We start from the raw sequence: 24,283 nt of genomic DNA on the forward strand, positions 1-24,283 counted from the left end.
TTACAAACTCAAAGCAGATTTCTCAAAAGACCCCCGCAGGTTGGATAGCTTGTGCCTGACTTAATAATGCTTAGCAATATCGCAATTTTCATGAGTAGATCTCAAAGCACCTTATAAAGGAGTTCAGTTTCATTTTACAGATGGGGAAACAGAGGCACAGAGCCCAAGTGACTTGTCCAAGGCCACCCAGCAGGCCAGTGGCAGAGTCAGGCATAGAATTACTAGTCCAATTCTGTATCCACTAGTCTACATTGCATCTCTGACTTCTGGTTTTTCCTTTGGCGACAGGGGCAGGTAATAGTTCTGCATGGTGAAACCCAGCAGCTGCCAGTGGATTTCACTGAGGTTTCTGGTTCCTCGGGGGTGTGGTGTTGGCAGATGAGGTGGGAGAGAGCCCATGGGGCTCAAAAGCAATAATCAAGGTGCGTGCGAGCCCCTGCAAAGCAAACCCGGGGAGTCTGGTGCTACTCTAAAAACCTGCAGGCTGTATCCTAGTTGCTGTAAATCTGGGTAGTTCAATTGAGCTCAACAGAGCTATGCTGATCTACCCCAGCTGAGGATCTAGCTCGTAAAACCCATAGTTCTAGTGCTGATTAGAACTAGCTGTCCCTTTATGGCTATATTTTCAAGTGTCAGTACCAAGGAGCTGCCATTTCTTTGCCAACCCCCTGATGTATTCGATTGTGAAGCACGGGCTGGTTGAGTCAGCTGGGGGCAGTGTACTACCAGCAACCTCCCAGCAAACTGTGACAGAGACTTTGCAATCCTCAGACAAGTTGAGCCAATGTCCACCCTGCCGGAACTTCCTTGACTGCAACCGAGTTACATCCAGAGCGATTTCCGCCACAGGATGCTGGGCTAAGTTCCTTCCTGGTGTAAGTCAGGAGTGTTTTGAAGGATTCTCTTGGTGTTTGCACAGTGCTTTGAGTTCCTGAGCTGAAAGGTGCCACAGAAAGGCAAAGATCATTATTAGTATTTCTTTATTATTGTGAAGTGCATCCAACCCATTTTATTAAGAGCAACTATGAGTATGGATGGAGAGGGCCAGGATACAGCACCGTCAGTGCCAAAACTCTGTTCTGCAGGCTTTTTCTGTCTCCTGTCGGGCTTTAGACTGATATGGTTGAGCTAACAGAAAGACAAGCGTAGTTTAAGACGGGGGTTTGAGTCAAAAGGTCATTCAGCCTTCAGTCAGGGGGGAAGCTGACATTTCCGGATCCTCCGGAGGCTGGACACACACAGCTGTGATAACGCAGTCCACTCCAATCAAGCATAGAACTAGAAGGAAAAGGCAAAATTTCTCCATCCTCCGTCGAGCTCGGAGCCTCTCTCAGGACACATCAAGATGGTCCCTGGCTTCTTGTTCTGCTTGCTGGACTCATCCCATTGGTTGCATGGCTATCCTCGGTCAGTTCCTATAGCCCAGCTGCGTTCAATCCCCACATGAGTATCTCAGGCATTGAATCTGGGGCACCAGCCTGCTTGGTGGGAGGGTGGCACGGGGCATGTGAAAAGCTGCTGGGCCAGTGAAATATCTGAAAGGGTCTGATCTCAAAGGATAGCTCATAGGACACTGAGCTCTAAGCAGTGTACCTGGTTGTCCCCCCAACCTGCTCAAAGCCTCATCTAAGAGCATTTTTAGGGACAACAAGCAAATGCCCTGTACTTTCAAGGGGTGTTTTGTTAAAGCAGGGTAAGGGATTTTAGCTGAGTGTCTAGGAAGGATCCATTTCCAGACTGCTTTTCCTTCCCCTTCAGTGGGTTGCTACCCTTCGTCAGAGACTGGGCAAGAATAATGTCAAGTCAACTCCAGGCTCTAGCCACGCTGCCAAAAGAGGCTGCTGCACTAGCACTGGGATGTCCTCCTGCTAGCAAAGGGTTGCGGCGGTTTGTGTCTCAGGGGCTGAGTTCATTTGGGTTCCTGGTTTTTTGCAAGGTTTTATTTTAAATGCACAGGAGCATGATCCTGACAGAGCTTTTCTCCCTGTGCTAATATTGATGGCTGCCATCTTGGCCAATAGCTCAGGGATTGAACTAGGTATGTTGACGCTTGGCATCTTGCGTTAAAGAGCCAGGCTCTGTAGAGTGGGGCTTCGTTAAACTCACATCCTGTGAGAGTCAGCTGCAGAGGATGACTCCTAACACACACTCAGCCGTGGGTTAGTGTCAGCTCCTGCATGGGTGGAAATATGTCAAGAGACCAGGCCTTGTGTTATCTCAGTCCTGTGGATGGATCCCTCCAGTCAAAAGAAGCGCAAATGCCAAGGCCCTCGGGATCTCATGGAAACCAGATGTGCTTTCCTGTCCTTCCCCCTGCTCCTCTCATGTTCTCACGCTCAGGAAAGGGACAGTGACTGAAAGGAAGGGGATGAAATTTAGCCAGATAAAAATGGAGGGTGAATTCCCCTGCCCTGCAATCTATGAGCATGTGACAGGCTCCCTGGGGACATGGCAGCCCCTGCATTGCTTGGGACATTTAAGACTAACTGATCGAGGTAAACACTCCTGCACTGGCGGAGGGGGCTAGATTAGATGAGGTAACCTAGGCACAGGGGTTCTTTCGAGTCCAGTCCAGGGAGCTTCACTGATCCATTTTCCTTTGCCGCTGCACCAGGGGATGGGGGGAAATGCAGATACAGTTTTCTCCATATGATTAGAACTGAAAACTACTAAATGGGACATTAAGCATTATGTGTTCCAGACCACAAGCTTCCTACAGAGCTGATGATCTCTCTGAAAAAGCTGAGTCAGCATTCCTCCAACTTAAAAAAAAAAATCACCACAAAATCTGTTTTCTTCCCCCCTCAGTGCATTGTGGAAGGGAGGGCCTATGGTCCTGGGGCCTGATCCAAAACCCAGTGGGAGTCAGGGAAAGACTCCTATTGATTGCACCAAGCTTTGGCTCGGGCTGCAATTTTCAAATGGTGTCCAGGTCCTATTGAAATCCAGTGAGTTACATGAGCCAGCTGCTTGTGGTGGGTTTGAGGCAGCGTGATGGGGGGCAGGGGAGGGGCTGATGCCATTGAAGTCAGAGGGATTTTTACAGCTGCCGTCACTGTTAGTAGGCTCCCGGCCATAGGAGACAGAGATACAGGATGAGGCTGAATCTCTGCCGTGCTCCTTCGTCACCCATTTAGATCAGTGGGTGTGAAATGCTGCCCAGCTGGTTCACTCACATTTGACACCCATGTTGCACCAGGCAGGGGAGAATCAGGCTGAGTGTGATCAGCTATGGCACTTGTTCATTTAAAGTAAATCAAGGTGGTGGTTAAGCAAGAGGCTCTCTTGCTAAATGGTCTTTACTAACCCAGCCTCTGCCCACAGGTCAGGGTCTTGGTCAAACTGCCTCCCAGCCCTTCTCACGGTTCTAGTTTTTAAACAAACCCTGGAAATAACCAATTTTAGCTGTTTTGAAACTCTCCTCCCCTCCCCCCCCCCAACCTGGCCAACTTTTCGGTTGAACTGTGTGCCCAGATTTGTAGCTGGGAAGTTAAAGGATACACAGAGACCGCAGGAGCTGAATAATGCAGTTTTGCAGCAAAATGCCTTCCCTGCGTTAAATGAGAGAAGGGTCTTTGAACTAGACAATTTGGACTCAAATACTCTGAACAGCTACACGGTTTTATTTTTTAAAACTGATCAATAAAACACACAGCTTGGAAATGAGTCAGAATTTGTGTAAAACAAACAGTGAATTCCACTGAAATAAACATACCACCAACAGCATCTAGGGTTTACTGAGATCAGGGTCCCATTGTGCTAGATAAGTAAATAAGAGACAGTTGCTGCTCCAGTGAGCGTACAGTCTAAATAGACAAGACAAAGAAGTATTATGATCCCCATTTACAGGTGGAGCATGGCAGCACAGAGGAAGTGACTTACCTACTATCATACAAGGAGTCTGTAGCAGAGCCAGAAATTGAAATCAGATCTCCTGAGTCCCAGTTTAGGGCCTTCACCACAAGACCACCCAGCTTAGCAGCTAACAGTGCTCTGATAATAAATCATTCCTGATCCATGTGTGTTACAAAGACTTGGCCAAATCCTGAAATCCTCACTCAGGCCAGTAGGCTGTTGTCCTCTATAAGAGCCTTGCATGAGTAGAGAACAGGGAGCTTTGATGGTTACGGATCCAGTGGATAGAGTTTCTTCTGGCAGGAGTTTGCAGCTCCCTGTGTCCCTGTTGCATCCATGCCCGGAACCCTCTTAGCGCGCACAGATCATTCTCCGGAGCGTCCTTCGCAGCTGGCTGTGCCCTGCCAGGATTACCAGGGGGCTCATCCCCAGGAAGAGCGAGGCACAGAAATTTGCAGCCTGAAGCAGGAAGGGTGCGGCAGGCCAGCTGGTGAAGCTGTGGTAGCCGACCGCCAGCGTGTTGGTCCCCCAGCAGCCCACAAACAGAACGACCAGGGCCAGGATGACCTTGGCAGCTCTCTGCTCAGAGGCAAACCTGGCCACCCCGTTCTCAGCCCCCATGGCTCTCACGTGCCCCTTCAGTTTGTGCAAGGTGTACACGTTGGCGCCCAGCATCAGGACCACGGGCACAGTTTCGTGGATGACTAAGGAAGCCATGGCATAGGCCAGCCCGCTCTGCTGGGAAGGGAAAGCCCATGTGCAGCCCAGCAAAGGCCTGGTGGTACTGCTCACTAGCATCGGGGGGAGAGTGGTATTCCCAGCCGCGTGGCTGGAATACACCAAGGCAGGAAGCGAGTACAACGCGTTCGCCATCCAGAGGGCAGACACAGCGATAGCTGCGTCCCTGGCCCCTCTGGCTTCCCTAGCCCCGAGGGGATGCTGCTTCCTTATGGTACGGCAATGGAAGATGCTCAGGCCGGAAGTGGCCCAGGTGCTCATAGCTCTCAAGAGCACCCACGTGAACATGAAGACCCTACACCAAGCGGCGGACAAGGAGAGTTGTAGCCCCAGGTCAGCTGTGAAGAGCAGCGTGTTCCGCAGCGCTGTGAGAAGGAGGTTGACGGTGGAGAGGTTGGCCAGGAGAAGGTCAGAGGCAGCCATGGTGCCATGCTTCACAGTCATGGCAAGGACCGTTAGGAGAACCAGGCTATTGCCCAGCAGGCAGAGCAGGACCAGAGCACCATACAAGGTCACCTGCACCACATTGCCCTGAGACAGCGCATCCGATGTCATTGCTCTGGCATGCCCCGAAAGCCCTGTGAAAGCAACACGAGGCAGGCCTGTTATATCCATCCAAGTGCCCGTGCCAGCCTGGGAAACCCACCTCCTCCCAGAGCCGGAGCACCTTGGCTGTGCAGGCATCCAGAGACGATCCCATCGTCATGCCTCCAACCTGTTCTGCTTCTCTGGGATCAAAACAGGGGCTTCACCTTCAACCCACGTTAACGGAGACTCCCAGCAAGGGGCCAGTTGGGTTGGGGTTTTTTTATGTGGATGTTATTTCTGGGGACTAGCCAGGGACACACACACGGCCAAACTCGTTACGCCTGGGCCACTGAATAACCTGAGCAAGGCAACAGCTTTTGGTCACTACTGTCCTAGAGCAGATCCAGGACAGTGACCTAGAGGTGAAAGGCTCTGGCACCCTACCACCAATTCTCAAATCCCAGGAATGTAGATTCCACTTAGATAAAGGGCCTAAGTGACGGCTCATTATTCACTGTCTCAGATCCACTCACCTGTGTGTTGGGGTCCTGGAACCTGCACAGAAAAGCAAAGGCCCCTCTCCTTCAGTACTTACCATCCTTCCAATTCCTCTCTTCGCTGGTCCGCTCGCTTGTTTGTGTGAACTGGTACTTTTGCTGACTCTGCTAGTTTTCCACTCATTTCATCTGCTCATCAGATGCTTAGCAACTAAACAAGCATTTATACAACCCACTGATTCACCAAATGGCTACAGCTGGGACTTTAAAGGCCTGTGACTCCAGATTGATCCTCCTCCCTTGCTAGAATGAGACAGAATAGGCCTACAAAGAGTTGCATTGTCTTTCTTTAACACTGGGAGGCGAGTACTAAAAGCCAATCGGTGGGAAGGAGTTTGCCAATCTAATATAGTTGCACCTCTCAGCTGGTGATCTTGGAGAAGTTAAAACCACTGATGCTCCCAATGTCCCCTGAAGCAGGTAGGTATGTACCTTTGCATCTACTTTACACCCGGATAGATGGGGAGGCACAGAGGGGTGCAGAAACGGGACAGCCCAGGGCGAAACCAGGCCTGGAACCCAAGCATTTTGACTCCTGTTGCCCTGCTTTAAAGGCTAGCTCATGCTGATGACTCCTACATTTTCTCACGGGAAGCGTTGTCTTTGCAAGAGGGATTTGCTTCTGATGCATTTCAGCAACAGGCTTTATGCACATGTCTCCCGAGGGCAGCCCTCCTTTACAGCAGTCTGATCTCCTCCCTGTGTTTGAGAGGACCCTGACTCTAGGCCCTTTGTTCTCCCCTTCACCTCAACATGGCAGTGGTGGGGTGACCAGCTGAAGAAGGTTTAGGGAAGATCATGTTGTGACGTTACACCCCATATTCTTCAAAATATGGTATAACTAAGATATACTTTATGCAAGATGGGTCTGGTAAGATGTCATTGGAAAGGTTAGAATTTACTGAATGTGTTTATCCAATTTGTATGCGTGTATCATTTTTGTATCTGAAGCTGGGAATATTGACCATGTCTCTGTATTTCAAATGGGCTACGTTGCATGAGGCCAAACAATATTAGTGGCTTATTGAGGAAATGCACACGAGCACAAGGATTACCCCAGGGATGGTGTGCAATAGAAATCTCTCAGAGATCGCGCTGCACAGTGGGAACTGTTTGACCCGGGTTACAGCAAAAAAGCTTTCCAGAAAGAGGGGGGACACTATAAAAGAAGGACAATGACAACATGAGGTGTCCTCTCTGTCCCTAAAACAACACACCTGGAATCACCTGAGGAACAAAGACTGAACAGTGGGAAGTGATGGTCCCAGGCTGGAAGGATTTTTAGCCTGTGTAAGAAAACATGGGAAAGCCAAGGCAGCTAGTGCCTTAAGAATCTGCCAGCCTGTTTATCATTCAGGGTGAGAATTTGCTAATTTGTATCCTACCTATCTAGTGTGTTAAGATCAGTTTGTGGCTTTTGTTTATTTACTAAGGTTATCAGCTTTGTTCTGTTTGCTATCCCTTTAACTACTTAAAATCTACCTTTTGTAGGTAATAAACTTATTTTGTTTATTATTAAACCCAGTTTATGTGATTTCTAACGGGGCGGGGGGAAGAAGTCATGCACATCTCTCTTCACATGGAGGAAGAGGGTGGATTTTTGTGAGCTTGCGCTGTGCGGATTTTTCTATACAGTGCAAGACAGTAGTATTTTGGGTTTGTCTCCCAAAAGGGGTGGGCACGTGAGTGCTGGGGGAGCCCTCTCAAACAGAGCTGACTTAAGTTTGTGTCTTCTGCGGGGTGTGGGCCTACCTGTGTCTGTGTGCTGCAAGAGGCCGGAGAACCTAATTCTTTAAAGCAGGGAGAGGGAACCTAGGTTGGTTGAGCAGGAGGGGCTTCCAACCCATCACACATGTGTATTATGCCACATCAGTGGGTTGCCATAATACTTCTGCCCTACAGCAAAGGAGAGGACGTGACATGTGCTGGTATGGAACGCCTCTTGAGCAGACTCAGCTGACTGGATCACACCATTGCAATCGATCCAGCCTTAAAGGTGACCTGCAAAAGAAAAAGAAACTGGGATTATGCCCCTTTTTTGCTTCTCTTTGATGGATAAAGAATGGCTGAAAGGATTTTTCTGGTCGTTCTTACATTAGGAACATGAGGTCTCCTCTCTGCTATTCTTGCTCGAGGACTCCATGGAGGACTGGAGAACTAGGACATGGCAAGAAGTGAGAGGCTAAAACCTGAGCAGTTCTTATTGTAGAAACCCTTCAGGGCAGCGACTGTCTCTTTGTGATTTTGGGGTCTAGCCCTTTTTTTTAGGGTATGGCTTCACTGCAGGAAAAGAGTGTGTTGTTACCTTGATTAGCAGCTCAGGTGCAACCCTAGCCCCCCCTTGAACTGCTAACCTGAGTTAAAAGCCAAGTTGCCATGTCTTCACTTCTAGTTTAACCCGAGTTCGGTAACCTGAGCTTAGAACACACCTGTGTGCAGTGAAGACCTACTCTTCGCTTCGCCGATGTTTTTGCTGACTCTCCTTTAGCCTCCGCTGCACCTTTTCCTCTCAAATCGTTTTGTCGGTCAGTGGGAATTTCCAAGCATCCCAGCCCATTCTGCTAATGACCCGAGCTCTGACAGCCAATCACTACATCCGCTCTATGCGATTCAGCTCCTCCTGGAGTAAAGCAACGCCGCCGGCTCCCCTTCTTTGGAAAGACAGTTGAATGGCAGGTTGGCTAGTGGAAATGCTGATGGTGGTGTGGGGCTGCCTGCTCTGTGAGCTTCTCAAAGCCCTGCTACTTAGCATGGCCTCACTGCAGCTCCCTGCTAATGCTCCTCTAATTGCTTCGTTTGTCTGTGTGTTAGCAAAGCTGCAAGGCCGTGTTAACTGGCTTCATGGACGGTAGCTCTTGATAATCACACAGCTTATGGAAGCACTATAGCTGCCTCAGAAGGATTCTCCAGATCCGCTGGCCAGACACCATCAGTAACATCCACCTCTTGGAGAGTACCCGTCAACTCCCAGCAGAGGAAGAAATCAGAAGGAGCTTATGGAAGCATCCGCCACTAATTATACCAGGACTTGCTCTCCCCAAGCATGATCGCCTGGCCTGCAAAGGACGACGGGCTCATCCCGCTGGGCCCGATGCAAACTGGGCTGTGTTGCTCTATGCTGCTGTCACCCTGCTGCCAAGCTTCTCTCAGCTTTGGCATCTAACTGAAACAAAGCCTGGTCCTTCAATCATGGGTGGCACAGCTCTAATCTTGGGAGTTTTGTGATTAAATCGGGGACAATATCACCGGTGTGGGCCCAATCCTACAGTCAGTGCTGGGGCGGTTGCAGAGAGGCTGGCTACGATATTGTTGTGGTGCATAGGTCCTGTTCCCGCCGCGCATGGGCCCTTGAGATGTTCAGGGCATCAATTCCTGTCTGTCACCAGCTGTCCGAAGTGCTCAGAAGAGGCTCCAGGCCTCCATGGACACGAGGAGCAGAACTGAGGGTGGTGCTGTGGTGGGAGCCAGGATCCCGTGCAAGAAATCTGCTCCCTTCAGATGGGCACACGAGGAGCCACAGCACAGCCGGCTTCTTGGCAGGTGAATTTTGAATGTCTGGGCTGCTTTGACCCTTGTTTGTCTCAGTCCTGATGAGATCTGGTTGGTGTTGTTGGCGGGTCTGGGGTCCCACCTCCGCCCCTCGGCCTCGCTGTGCACATCAGCACAGGGACATGCCTCTCTCTTCCTAGGGAGACAATGGGGCTTACTTACGTGTCTGCTTGTTGACAGGCAAACAGCGCCTGCTCCTATGAGTCACGTCTGAAATCACTTTGTGCCTTTAGATGGCACCGTCCCCAAAGCTGCTCTGAGAGGATGTTCTGCCAGCTCCAGGGCCAGCTGTGCTGCTCAGACAAAACAGAACAGCCCTCCAGGGCTGCTGGTGAGTGACTTGCTGTGTCAGACGCCAGTGCTCCCAAAACCCTGGCGCTGGTGTGGCCCGGGGCTCTCCCCTCCTCGCGGCCTCTGCTCCATCCCACCAGCAGTGACATCTTTAGCCCTTTCACTGGGCCCTATATGCTGCTCCCCTGGCGTATAGAGGCAGCAAAGGGTTTCAACAGAATTCCCACGGCATGGGGCCGACACACATGGCCCTGTGCTGCCCCCACTCCCACTAGACCTAGTGACTTGCTCTCTGGATACTCTGGGCTACAGCGCAACTCATAGACAGCCCTGGCAGGGGGCCATATGTTAGGGCAACCGTGGGGGTGGCAGTATCTGGGAGGCACAAGGGGGGGTGAAAGCCACTCTCAGTCCCTCCTTCTGAGCTGTGGCTTCTGCACCTGCCTCCTGAGAGGGGCAGTGTGGGGCCTGACTCATCCTGGGAACACTGACGCGAGCTGAGACCGCGCAGGAACGTTTGCACCGAACACAGAGCTGAAATGCTTTTAACAAAGATGTCAGGAAACATTTCTGTTGCTCTCGGGCGGGCCCTCAGCTCCTGACAGGGCAGCTCCTGGTTTCAAGCAGAGCTGGCGTGTTGGCAAAAGTGAAACGGTTTCCCCGAGGTAAAGTTGGAAGGTGACGGTCACAGTGTTTTATGTTGAACTAATGGGGCTGGGTATTCAGAACTCTCTCTCCCTTCACACACACAGTCCTGCGCTGGCCCTCACTTCAGTGGGAATTCTGTCATCCTCTGCTGGCCAAGGGGCAAGGATCACACATGGAATCAGCTCGGCACAATTCTTTCCTTTAGCTTTGAATAATAATAATACCTAGTTTTATCTAGCGCTTTTCATCAGTGGATCTTAAAGCACTTTACAAAGGAGGGTGGTTTCATTATCCCCATTTTACAGATAGGAAAACTGAGGTACAGAGGGGTGAAGTGACTTGCCCAAGGTCACCCAGCAGGCCAGGGAATAGAACCTAGGTCTCCTGAATCTGAGTCAAAAAGCTTTTTCCAGTAGGTCACACTGCGTCCTTGTGTCACCCATACATGATGGGTGCCCTTTCACCACTAAGAGACTGATTCAGGGCAACAGGTCCATTGGCATAGATTTAATACACCAGCCACCATCTTTGTAAGAGCTGGATTACCTAACTCTTTCATCCACGCTGTTCTGGTGCCATTTAAATCCCCACAGCATGAATCCAGCCACCTGTCACCTTCGTTCACTTCCCTGTGTATGGAGAAAACATGTGACAGGCCTTTAATAATTGATGGTCTTTGTTAGCTAGCTGTTTCTCACACAAACTATCCTATATTTATTTTTCTCCTCCAGTTCAGAGTTGCTTTGTTTCATTTGTGCTCTGGCTGGAAAAAAGAGCTGCTGTTACACAGAGATACATTTGTTCAAAGCAATGATTATGTTTGCACAGGTAACATCTAAACAAGTGCTTCACTGCCCTGTGTGTTGCAAACAGCTAATTAATCAGGAAAATATTAACAGCCACTTTTTTTCTTTCTTTGAGCAGCCGGCGCTGTGATGTGGTGCTGCAAAATGCAGGAGTTGATTGAGCCCTAAATAATTGATAACACTAGAAATCACGTCTGTGAGTGAGAGTGACAAGTGCATATTAGGTGGGTCGCTTTCTGAATGGAAATGGGCTGCTGTTATGCACCTGGAAGCTGAGCTCAGTAAACGTAGATGCCAGTTCAGAACTAACCCCAAGGAATTCTGTTCAGTGAAACTAGGCACAAGTAAAGTGTGCAATTCTTTGCAACAACTGGATCTTAGAACCACGGGATAATGGAGTGCTTGGGATTATCCGGGCAAGGTTATTTTTTGTTCTGTATTGCTAGGGGGCTGAGGTTCTGGGTGGGGGGCGCATCCTGCAAGCCACGGAGGGCCTGATTCTGTTCCCCTGCAGCATGTGTGTCCTCACTTACACCTACACTAATGCAAAGAGGGTGTCGAATTACTATAGCAGCCAGAGACCTCCGCAGAGCTCACAATCCTGTTCTGTCAGGAGCTGTGCATGCAGCGCCTTCCCCAGGTGACTAAACAGCAGGAAGGTGGCAAGATGGAGGCACAGGGCAAAGAAGCCACTTCCCCAGCTCACCCAGCAAGTAAGCTGCCCAATCAGAATGAGGGTATTTTACACCCACTTTGCACTGGGATAAATCACACCAGGAGCTGAGCAATGCAGGGTCGGACCCAGAGCATGCCCTGTGAGGCGCGGGGGGCCCTCCACTCCCAGCGGCTCCAGGGGAGGCTCCAGATGTTTAGCACCTTGCTCTTCCCCAGCTAGCAGCGTGGCCAGGCAGGCTGTGGCCCAAATCCCACGTTGCTCCTTTCTCCCCTTTCCTACCAGCCACCAGCTGCACACTCCACTTCCCCTTTGAAACTTGCCAGACGTCCCTGCTGGGAGGTGAGGGGCGATTTGGGAGGTGAGGAGATGGAAAAGGACAGGAGGTGGGGGGGGGGAGGGTATACACTGGGGCACTGAGAATGCTAGAGCCCTGCTTTGGGGGCTGTTAATTAACAGTTAAAATAAACTGTCGAGGGAGCCTAGGCTTGACTTTGACCAGCTAAATCAAGCAGAAAGGTTTTCCTGTGCATCTCCCCCAGGGGATATCCTTGGTTAGGTTGGGGTTAACTTCAACCTCTTTTTCCTAATCAGGACATACCTACAAAGTCCTCTTCTGGGGTGGTGTTAAGAAGCTCTCCAGAGCTCTGGCTTTTGGCATCTGCATACCGCTGACCTGAACAGGGCTGTTCTCCTCTCTCAGAGCTATTGTTTCAGGCTCTCTGCAGACTCAGGCAGGCAGCACTGCATAAATCACGGTCAATTCCTATATTCAGATTTTTTTTTCACAACCATGAGAGCAAGAATCTTAATTTTTCTTTTGAACAAAAGCTGAGATTCTGACAGATTCATTTCTCCAGGAGCTGGAGCCCGAGGCCCAGGCCTATGATGTCAATGCCTTCACACGACCATGCACATCAGGGGCACTCTTTGGGTAGGAGAGGGCTGAAAAGTGCATCCTGTGTGATGAAAGGTGCCATATGCCTGGATTAGTAATAAGATAGAAGTGTTTTGCTGAGTAGGTCGCTCTCTGCACGTCACCCTGGGATACGGCTATGAAGTTGTCATTCCCTGTGTCGGGAGCCTGCTCTCCAGTTTGCACTCAGAGTCGTTTTCATTGCTGGCTTCAGCTCTGCTTAGTGTTCAATGGCAGCCTCGTGCCAAGGCACTATTGCAGGTGACTGATTTGTCCATCTAATGGCCCTCTGGGAGGGTCAGACGCCCACTGAGGGAGGACTCGATACCAGGTGGCCTTTCTGTGGATAGTCCCATCAGTGCTGTATCTTCTGGCTAGCAAATGAACAGCAACACCTGCCATCCAGCTGCCACCGAAGGTCCTGAGGACTGGTTGGTCTTTCAGCCCTGTGCTCATTTCCTGTCCCAGGCCAACCCTTCCTGCTTTAGGGCCTACTCCACTTCTTCAAGCCGGGGCCACTTGCCTGCTGCCTGCGCTAACAGCTGTTCTGGTTCTCAGGGTAGTTAGAGCTCCAGCGACAGAATCAAAGCAAGGTTCTCCCTACCCCTGAGTATCCTCCTTGAGTCCTGCCTTGTGTGCAGGGGGCTGGACTGGACGACCTATTGTAGGACTGGACGAGACCTCACGTCTATGATTCTGAGCTGGAGGGGCCATTTCAAAGAGGGAGAGACCAGTTTAATCTCGGTGGCTCATTCGGTCCTTACCCCCTCCCTGCTGAAAGTGCCAGTTGTCATAGCGCCAGAGAAGGGTGCGGTTAATGCACAGGACAGGGACTCAGCAGAGCGGCATTCAATCCCAGCTTGGCCACACGTTCCCGGTGGGATCTTGGGCAGCGTGCCCAGGGCCAGTGCACTGAACTCTGAAAATTTGCCCCTTCATCACTCTGCACCCTCTCAGTAAAATGGGGATAGTGTTAATATTTCTGAGGATGGCTGCAAGGATCAATTCCTTCGTGTTAGTGAGGTGCTCAGATTTACGATGGGCTGGGCCACATAGGTAGAGTATGTGATGTGGGCAGTTGCCAATCAGGAACTGACTGAGACCTGCCAAACTCATTTCACCCACTACATCTGCTTTTTAAAAAGGAAAGGCTGTGGCAACACGCCGGCTGGGAAAGTGTATCAGACGATATGAAGAAAAGCCCAGTGGCAGAAGAAACGATCTGTTATATTTCTCTGGCTGCAAGGTACCGGCAAGAGGATTTATCTGGCTGTAAAAGCTGTGACTTATTGCTTTAATATTTTACCAATGTTGCTGCATATTTAACCCCACTGAATGAAGGAACCTGTTAATCTTCCTTCCCAGAATGTTTTACAAGGGGCCTCTGCAGCAGTATCCGCAACAACTGTGCTATTTCACAGCAGAGACTAAGTAGTGCAGGGGAACTCAAAGGGTGTGGCAATGTGTCTCTAGCCTCGCAACAGACAAAACCACGCTGGGTCACTAGGTTTGTTTCTATTCCACTGTGACTCTGGGAGAGAAGCACGGACTACTCGGTAACCCACTCGGCCCTTCCTCTGTTTAATGCACTCATTGTATTAGCAGCCCTCATTCATCTGCTGCTCAAAAAGGACCAAGTCCTGTTTCCCTTACTTAGAGGATTAGTCCACTGTTGTCATCCAGCTTTCTATCCTGAGTAAATTGAGTGGGGTTGTCTGTTCCTGTAGGGTGAAATTATTGCAAGCTTCTGAGGGCAGGGACTCTCTTTATTCTGTTTGCACAGCACCTGGCACCCTGCGGTCCTGGTCCAGGACTGGTGCTCCCAGAGGCATCTGCAATAAAAAGAATGAATAATAGTATTCCCCTGAGCAGAGAGTCAGCTCCACCCATCCATCCAGCTCTAAGGCTGCCATCACCACGGTATCTGTCTCCTGTAGATTCAAAGAGGACTATGCTTTCTTCAACTCCACCAGAGAGGTCCTTTGGGGCCATCTGCCTGTCCCAAGTCAGGTCAGGGGGGGGGGGAGGCGGGGGGGGGCTAGCAACCTGTAAAAATCAGCTTGCTACAGAAACGCCAACAAAAGATAGAGTTAACAGACACTTTTGGAAAAGAAAAAGAAGTCAACTCAAAGATGCATGACATGGTGGTGTGGTGCCGAGAAAGCCACTAAGCCGATCACCCTTTTCCAGCAGGGAGGAGGATTACCATGGCATGCACATGGAGGACCATGACGAAAGTCAGGGAAAGCAAGGGCGGCGCAGAGGCAGCAGCAGCAACAACCTGACCCTACTGACCCTACTAGCGAGACGAGAGGACAGCTGGACAGCTGGACAGAGAGACAGGGAGAGCTGTTTGAGATCCAGACCTTCATTAATAGCTGCCTCAGAAGGATTCAGATTCTCCCCAGATCCAGACACCATCACACCATCAGTAACACCAGAGGAGAGATCAACTCCCAAGAGAGGAAAGGAAGAAAAAAAAGAAGGAAGGGCTGGGGGGGATATAACACAACCAAAGCAGCAGCCAACCAACATCAGAGGACAGGCACAGCAGAAGAACCCCCCCAAGGCAAAGCGGAAAGAGGGGCGAATAAAAAACGACGCTAGCTTCAGGTTGATAGCAAATGGCCTATACCCTGAACCAGCAACTAGCCGGAGAAGCAGGGAGAAGAAGACTTGGGAGATCTGTGTTGGGCCACCCCCTGTGGGGTGGGGTGGTGATGCTTTCTTCACCTGCCAGGCGCTGGGTGTTCTGTTGCGAATGACTGGGTGGGAAGGAGGATGGCAGGCAGGTTTTGCAGATCGCTCTGAGGCTTGTGATTGTTCTCACTTCTTCCAGCCGCGAGTTCCATGTGCCTGGGCCAGCTCCTACGAAGGTTCTGTCTCATGGCCATTGGCTGACTACCATTGTTCCAGTTGAACACAGCTGTCATTGGAATGATGGTCACAGAGGCCGTCTCTGTACTAGCCGGGATCAAAACAGGGCTTGAGGAGGAGTCAAATGGGTTTGCGCTGGCCGTACACTGGGGTGAGTTTTTTTGGTTTTGGGGAGTCCTTTCCTAAATGGATGTGGGATGGAGCTTGAGGGCCTTGTTCTACCCCTGTGTTACTCCAATTTTATGCCAGTGGAAGTCCACTGAAAACAATGGAGTTGCACTGACGTAAAACTGGAATTCCATTGACTTCACACTGGAGGTGAATCAATCTTGTTCCAACATGTTATCCATTGGCTGAGATTTCTTGTGCTCCCTTTCAGTTCCCCTCGCCTATTACACTCCTCTGAGAAGTGTCACTGTTGTGGCTAGTCAATGGAGATGCACACAGAGATTTGGGGTTGGTTTGTTTGATTAGCACGTATCACCCACAGAAATACTGCATTGAAAGAATATTATCGAGGTTCCAATGTCAAGCACTCAAAAGCTAGGAAATGCCAGAGTTAATGCACCTTTAATTCAGCCTTTGTGTGTATAAGCATTTTGATACCGCCACTAATTACATGATCAAATACTATTTTTCCACCTGTTTCATTCGGTGCACGGGATGGAACTGCTCTGGGGATAATTTTTCAAAGGCTTATTACTTGGCCAGATGTGGGCAGATTTTCACAACGATGGCAAAAAGCACGTGCCTGCCAAATTTCAAGTCCCTGCTCCAAAGCCAAGAGACTTGTGGACTTTTCAAAGAAATGGGCACCAGAATTTTTAAACAAGAGCAAAGCAAAATATTTTCCCCAGCCTCATTTTTGGAAATGTCCAAACCACTTTGGCTTAAATTGTCCAAAATCTTCAGCCTGAGGCAGAAACTTGGCATGGAACATGCACCCCCAGATAGTTTAAAATTTGGCAAAGCTATCAGCAACTGAAATCAGGGGCTTCTCATGGGAACTGTTGGGCAGCCTTAATAACTGGCAATCTCATACCAGCCCCACCCCCCAACAATATAATATAGATGGAGCTATATGTGTTCAGGAATAGAAAGGGTTCCATTTTTTTCAAAAGCAGTCAGGCAAATAACCCCATGCCCATAATTAATTAGCTACGTACAGAAATATTTGCATAGCTTTGAGAAACAGTCACCGAATCAATGACATTTGCCATTTTTTTTGCATGCTCAATAGTTATTATGCCTCACTCCTCCTATTGTGTTCCTGGCCTGTGCAGCTCTAAAATGTGTCTAAATGATGTACTTGGCCTGAGTGCTTCCTTCCAGATGAAACAGCCTGGAAGAATTGGATGATTTGAATCCACACTTCCTCATTGGAACTCATCAACATATTTGTTCTGTCTACTGCCATGTATAAAACACCAAGTGTACTTGGCAGAAACTGCTCAAGACCATTAAAGAGGGAAAATGGATGCAGGGATTAAAAAAAAAAAGTCAAAATCAAGCATTTCTGCCCCAGTTGCAAAGGAATTCGTGTGAACTAGAAGCTGGACATGCACACGTGTAATACAAGTGGGGATAAGGCATTGTATGACAGAGAAGGTATAAGATGGAAGCAAGAAAAGCTAATTGCTGGACATTTCATACAACATACAACACCAGGCCAGACACCGCTGTGCCAAGGTACTGAATGACATACTGACAGCAGAACTAGAATAGAGGGAATATATACCAGAGGTGAACTTACACAGACACACTAGTACCAGAATACTAGTTAATACCACCCACTTTACGATTATTGATTGATTTATACTGGATGTTTGCAAGCTTCAGTGAGTTCACCAAGTATTTATGCCGTGACAGTGAAAACCAAAGGAATAACAACAAATGAGTCACCACTTAAAACCCCCTACCGTTTTCAAAGCGGTGCTCCACAGAGTTAGCATAATCCTAATAATAAATAACAAGTTACACACTGCACGTATGTTATGCCTGGACTACCAGGATTGCAACGCACTTTAGAAAGGTGCGGGAATGTTATCACCCCTATTTTACAGATAATGAAACTGAGGCATAGGGTGGTTCAGGTGAATGCTGTCTAATGGGGTGCCCAAAGTAAAGCTCCTGTCTCCATATTTCAGCACCGAAATAAGTGGTCTGATTAGGTTCAGAGCCAGTGTACTCAGCACCTCTTCCTATCATCAGTCCCTGTCCTAACTCAGGCACAGAGGTCAGGCAGAGGGTGTGGCCACTTGGAAAGGATTTACGGTTGCCAACAAGGAAATATTCCTGATGAAGAATGTCTGAATGAGTAGATCTGTTCTCTAGCATTCGGTAGATATGTCTCTGGAATCTGGAAAACTGAAAAGATAAGGAACAAATTAGTATTTAAATATATGAAACCATTCTAGTAGCCGAGGTTCTATTTACGAGGACTTGCAAGAAATGGCTTCCCAGCCTTTTCCTTTGACATATTTTATCAACCTAAATGAGTATTGCACATGAAAATCTGCCAGGGAACTCTGTCCGTGCTGGTGTAATTAGCTAGCAGGGCGTACAGCAGGCAGCCTTGCTGCTTATTATCTTAGGATTCTAGAGGTTGTGTTATGGCATGAATCTGTACTGCAACAGAATGTTAACGCCTGATAGAGCCTGTGACATGCAGCATCCGGCTGCACTGCTCTAACCTTTGAAATGTTCTGGATCAAATTCATCCCTGCCGTGACTGCAATTAAATCAATTGGGGTTACATCCGGCATGACTCTGGCCTCTCTGTCTCTTGATAGACTGGGATCCCACCTTTGTCGCAGGCGGGAAAGGTACATCGTGACCTTGCAGCACCCAAACAGGTAATTTTAATATGCACTCCTGGGGTCCGATTCAGCTCTGGTGTATGCAGGTGCAGCGCCAGGCAGTTGCACCTGCTTACACTGAATTTCTGAATTTGCCCCCTCCCACAACCTCTTTGACTCCTTTCTCAAACGGGTTTGATGTATGGACACACTCCATGGGAAGCAGCCCCTGCCCTTTGCTCTCACCAGGGCCCGTGCAACCCCATTAGGCAACCTAGGTGGTCACCTAGGGCGCTAGCATTTGGGAGGTGGCATTTCGGGTCCTTTGGCGGCGACCGCGGCGGCTGGATCTTCGGCCGCCCTGGTCGTCGTCGGCATTTAGGCGGAGGGAGCTGGGGCCAGGGGGCGCGAGGAGGGCCGCCTGCAGCAGTAGGGGGGGGGCAGCACGCAGGGGAACCACTCCCCGCCCCAGCTCACCTCTGCTCCACCTCCTCCCCTGAGCACGCAGCCCCGCTCTGCTTCTCGCCCTCCCAGGCTTGTGCCGCCAAACAGCTGATTGGCGCCACAAGCCGGGGAGGGAGGAGAAGTGGAGCAGTGATGGCGTGCTGGGGGAGGAGGCGGAGCAGAGGTGAGCTGGGGCGCGGAGCTGCCACACGGCTCCCCGGGCCGGGGGGAGCTGCTGCGGGGGGGTGCCTCAGGGCGGAGGGTGGGAGCTGCCGTGGGGGGAGGGTCTCAGGGTGGAAGGGGGTGGGGAGCTGCCACGGGGGGGGGCATCTTAGAGCAGAGGGGCTGGGGCAGAGAGCTGCCACAGGGCTTGGGGAGGAGGGGGGCGCAAGGTGGAAGTTTTGCCTAGGGCACGAAACATCCTTGCACCTGCCCCGGCTCTCGCTCCACCAGGACACCTAGGGGATGCAACATGCCCTGGCTCTATTGGAGCAGTGCAGGGAGGGAGGACCAAAGCAGACAGGCCCTTGTGAAGATCCCCCTGACAGCTGCCTTCTCTCTGTGACGTGAGGGGGGACTCCCATTCGAGTGCCCCTGCTGATCTCCATGGGGGCCGCATGTGAACAGGCAGAAGCTGCTCATGTATAAGCTGGTTCTTCCCACTTTATTCACCTCCTCTTGGGCACTGTCCTCTATATGCCAGACAAGAAGCCTGCTGTGGCGGGGAAACATCAAGAGGGCTTGAGGGATTGATTTAGGAAAGTAGATACCAGGAGGTAAATATGCCTGGCATAGATTAGCTGGGGGCAGGACGTCTGGAGGGATCTGTGGGGAGTTGTTGCAGGAGTGGGTGGGTGAGATTCTGTGGCCTGCGTTGTGCAGGAGGTTGGACTAGATGATCATGGTGGTCCCTTCTGACCTTAAAGTCTATGAGTCTATAAGAGGCAGAGGAATTGTCTGGGGCGCAGTAAGGGGTGATAAGTAGGAGAAACTGGAGTACCGTCAGAGAAGGAAAACTTGGTCTGAGGATCAGGAAAATGGTTCTATCTGATTGTGGGATGTTTCCCCAAGCCAGGCACCTGACAAAGTCCCATTACTTCAGAACCTAAAAGCAGCCTGCACAACTCACTAGCAAAAGTCCCACAGTGAACAATCCTACACTGTCCAGGAGGCGAAGGAAATAAGCCCTCACTCTAGATTACTTCAAAGAGGTTTTTTCCAGTGTCTAAATTATGTAAAGTGGCCAGGAGAGTCACTTTCCACGAGGTTTGTCGTTGACGTTTGTGTACAACTCAGACTTCATGCGACTGTAATTGCTCCTTGAGATCAGATTGTTCAGGCAGTGCTGGCTAACCCACACAGTAGGGTGCGAGAGAGGAGGGCCTGGTGCCTGCTTGCCCATTGGGCAGGGTTTGCAGCTCTCTAACACAGGTGCCTGTGTGTATTTTGTCTGACAATTTCGCCTTTTGAATTTCTGCGGAAGTGAGAGACAAACAATCGCCATTTAAAGCCACTCTGACTTTTCCTTTTGAGGCCAGTAACAATTTTTCATGTTTAAAGATCTCTGTGTAATTAGCTTAGTGTCAACTTGATTGTTGGTGAGAGAGAGAATTTCTGACAGTGTAATATAGAATGGAGGCTGATTTTCATTACTGTAGCTTCATCTCTTGCAAGATAGAGGAACAACTGCCATTAAATGGATCCAGTTGGCTTTTTCCAGCCACTGGGGATGTGTACCCGGACAGAGGCTGCTGAGGGCTATCAACTAGCCATAGGCTCTTCAAAGGAATAGTTGAGTGGTTAATGCTATCTCTTTAGCAAATCATAATAGATCTCAAAGAACATACATTGCACTGCCGTGACAGATATATTTTGAAAGGTTCCCATTACAAATGTACTGTATGGTAGAAACAAGGCATGGGGTCAAATTTTCAAAAGCACCTAGATGGTTGCGGAGCATTAGTCCTATGGAAAATCAATGGGCCATTTTGAAAACCCCACCATCAATGACTGACCCATCCAGCTGGCCACAGTTATATTGAACCCCAAGAAAATAGGAGAGAGTAGGTGGAGCTCTTTGATCACTCCTGGGCATGTTGATTTACACAGTTCTAACTGGACTTCCGTGACTGACGCCCTCATTAGTGACTGGCCAAGGTAGCCAACAAGGGATCTGTCCAGCTCACCACGCAGTGCATTCTGAAAAGCTGCCTCAGGTTTTCATGGACATCTAGGCAGTGCAAAATATTTGTGTGTCCAACTTTAGTGAAAGCTTGCCTAATACAAAGGAATGAATGTTCCCAGAGAAGCTTGGACCCAGAACCACTAGATTTCAGTACTAGAGTTGAAGATTTCACACACATCTACTAACAGTGGGAGCCATCCTGGTATAGTGGAGAACACCAGACTAGGAGCCTGGGGTCTGTTCCTGGCTCTGCCACTGACTTTCTGAGTGACCTTGGATGAGTCACTTCCTTTCTCTGTTTCCCCTCCCTCCATTTGTCTGTCTTGTACCCAGGTCACAGACTGTCTCTCTTTATGTGTGCGTAGCAACTAGCATGATGGGATCCCAATAATTAATAACCCACTAGCAACTCTGGCTGGACTCTGAGAGAGCAGAGGGAAAGGGTAGGTTGTATTCAGCTAGGATGGGTCGGCAACCTCTGGCACACGGCTCGCCAGGGTAAGCACTCTGGTGGGCCGGGCCAGTTTATTTACCTGCCGCATTGGCAGGTTCGGTGGACCGCGGTTCCCACTGGCTGCGGTTCGCCGTCCCAGGCCAATGGGGGCAACAGGAAGTGCTGCGCGCTGAAGGATGTGCTGGCCACAGTTTCCCACCACCCGTATTGGCCTGGGACCGCGAACTGTGGCCAGTGGGAGCCACGGTTGGCTGAACCTTACGACGCGGCAGGTAAACAAACTGGCCCAGCCCACCAGGGCGCTTACCCTGGCGAGCCGCATGCCAGAGGTTGCCAACCCCTGAGCTAGGAAAACACTTGTAACCCTGGAGTCACTCAGTGCAGCCAATAGATTTTAAACTGGGTTCAGAGGAGGGGGATGTATGTTTGTTCCTCGGATCTGCTCTTGCTGCAAGTCAACATGCTGGTGTTTCTTCTTACTTAGGGCTTGTCTACACTGGCAAGTTTGGGCAAAAAAAATCTTTCACCCCTGCGAGAGACTTTTGTCTTTTCCCCTCTCTTTATTGTCTGTAAACAGCCAGTGTAGACACCACGCCGTTTCTGCCTTCCCACAGCACCTAGCGACAGACGGTGTCGCCAGGCACTGTGGGATACATACCCACAGTCCATTGCTCTCGCTGTCAACATGTGGACATGATCTGTCGACAAAGGGAGCAAATGTAGACTTTGCTTTTGTTGATTTTTTTCGTGTCAACATTACTATTTGAAGCCTTTATCTTGTCTGGGTTCTACAAGCAACTCTTATTGTCAAGTGGAAGCTTGTTTCCACTGCTAAAGTATGCCAGGAAGTGGATAACTGCTTGGCTCCGAGCAGGGTTTTTTAATATCCGGATATGAGAAATTGGTTACACTTTGTGTCTCTGATGCAATAAAATACAGTCACAGGTAGATTAATTTCCATCCATCAGGTTCTGTGCCAGAAGGTGGCTATTAGCTACGGAGATGTGTACCTGTGCCTCTAGCATTGCCCAATAGCTACTTAATTACCCAACACGGAGATGCAGAGATCTATTTTCAGTCTGCTTCTTCAGGGACACCTGCCTGCTTGGTTTCAACTGATGCTTCGTGTAAGGCGGAAACACACAAATTCCACAGAGGAGCACAGTTGTGCTCGTACAAGAATCCAGCAGTTCTGTAGTTCATGCATGTGAGTCCTTGCCGTTGCAATGCCAGGAGTGCATTTATCCTTATGCTCTTAGAAGATGGTTATTCAGTTTCATACAAGAAAGAGGAAGGGAAGAAAGAACATCTTCTTATACATTGATAGGATTTAGAGGACCCAAAAGGAAACCCCAGACCCAAAGAAGCTACCTAGGAAGCTCTCTGCAGCATTCATGATGATTTTTCAATATATCTTGGAACACGGGGGAAGCTGTGTCCAGTTCTGGTGTCCACAATTCAAGAAGGATTTTGATCAGATGAGTGGGTTCAGAGAAGAGCCATGAGAATGATTAAAGGATTGGAAAACATGCCTTACAGAGACAGGCTCAGGAGCTCAATCTGTTGAGATTATCAAAGAGGTTATGAGGTGAATTGATGGAGATCGCATGGGGAACACATGTTTTATAATACAGGGCTCTTTAGTGTAGCAGAAAGAGGTCTAACAAGATCGAGTGGTTGGAAATTGAAGCCAGACAAATCTCTAAAACTGGAAATAAGCTGCAAACTTTTAACAGTGAGGGTAGTTAACCACTGGAATAATTTACCAATAGGGACATATTACAGCCAAAACTTCTTTCAGTGAAATGGCATTGCTAAAGTTCAATTTTTACGTGTTATCAATTTTGTTTTCACTGAATTGTTCATGTAAGTAAAAAATAATAACCTTTAAAACCCAAAACAAAAACAAAAAATTCCCCCCAAGTCAAATTGTTTCTGATTCAAAATGTGCTTACATTTTATTCAAAAACATTAAAAAACACTTGAAATCTAATCAAAGCGTTTAGTTCAACTCAAAACTAAATGTTTGGGGTTTTTTGATCTGCTGAAAAATTCAAAAAAATTCATTTTCAGTTTGACACTAAATAATTTTTTTTTCTGAGTTGTCAATGAACTGAAAAAGACATTATTTGCACAGCTCTACCCAGGAGTAAGAGGTGCATTAGCTGTATGGCAAAGGGGTAATATATATATCAGAGTTGATGGAGAGTGCCTTCAGTTTTGCAGCACTTTGAAAAAAACCCAAAACCTTAGCCTGAGATTTCCATTGTTTTCCTGCTAAATTTTTTAATTACTGCTGGGAGCTGGAATGTTCCCTGGCTCTAATAAAAAGCCATGCTGGCTGCACCTCAGTAAAGCGGTTAAGACTGTGCATATTTTACAGGGAAGTAACTTCCTTTTAAATTACTTCTCCTGCTTTGCAGGCATTGTACAGACACAGGCAAGGGAGCTATAGAGCTCTAATTGCACTATGATCAGCTTTCTAAGGAGAATACATTCTTTGCCTCTTTCTGTTTGCAGCTTGTCACTTCAAAACCAATCCTAATTTCCTTTAATTAAAAAGGTACCTGACTCCCACAGAAGCACTGGACTTGCCCGTAATAGCTTCTTGTCATGCACGGCCAGGTGCAGTCACTGCAGCAGTATTGCCAACCCAAACAAAGATCTTGAGTTGTGATTAAAAAACCCAACCCAGGTTATTACAAAAAATATTTGGGGTTCTCTTTATTTGAATTCTGGTTTCTGAGCTTGAAGGTGAACTCAGTTCATATTTTCAAGCTTTTCTTGGCAACCATGATAGAACCTTACTCTCTTTTTTTTTAATGAAAATTGAGATTCTTATCTAATCAGTTGACTCCAGGAGCTGGGGCTTTAAGGAAAAGCACCAGCTATCATGATAAAATATCCAGACACCAAATATCATGGGATAAAGTCGTGAGAGTTGGCAACACAATGCAGTGCCTC

General features: G+C 49.0%; 1 protein-coding gene across 1 annotated transcript; it reads right to left on the reverse strand.

Annotated features, from left to right (window-relative positions):
- Positions 1 to 4,206: 4,206 nt before the first annotated feature.
- LOC120388033 (olfactory receptor class A-like protein 4) lies at positions 4,207 to 5,148 on the reverse strand. Its single transcript, XM_039509571.1, has one exon. It carries the CDS (start codon positions 5,146 to 5,148, stop codon positions 4,207 to 4,209), a length of 942 nt encoding a protein of 313 aa, XP_039365505.1.
- Positions 5,149 to 24,283: the final 19,135 nt, after the last annotated feature.

Source organism: Mauremys reevesii, linkage group 21, assembly GCF_016161935.1.
Source record: "Mauremys reevesii isolate NIE-2019 linkage group 21, ASM1616193v1, whole genome shotgun sequence".
Lineage (NCBI taxonomy): Eukaryota > Metazoa > Chordata > Testudines > Geoemydidae > Mauremys > Mauremys reevesii.

Excerpts from the sequence above, each read along its gene's own strand:
- LOC120388033 (XM_039509571.1), bottom strand. The coding sequence starts at position 5,148 with ATGACATCGGATGCGCTGTCTCAGGGCAATGTGGTGCAGGTGACCTTG.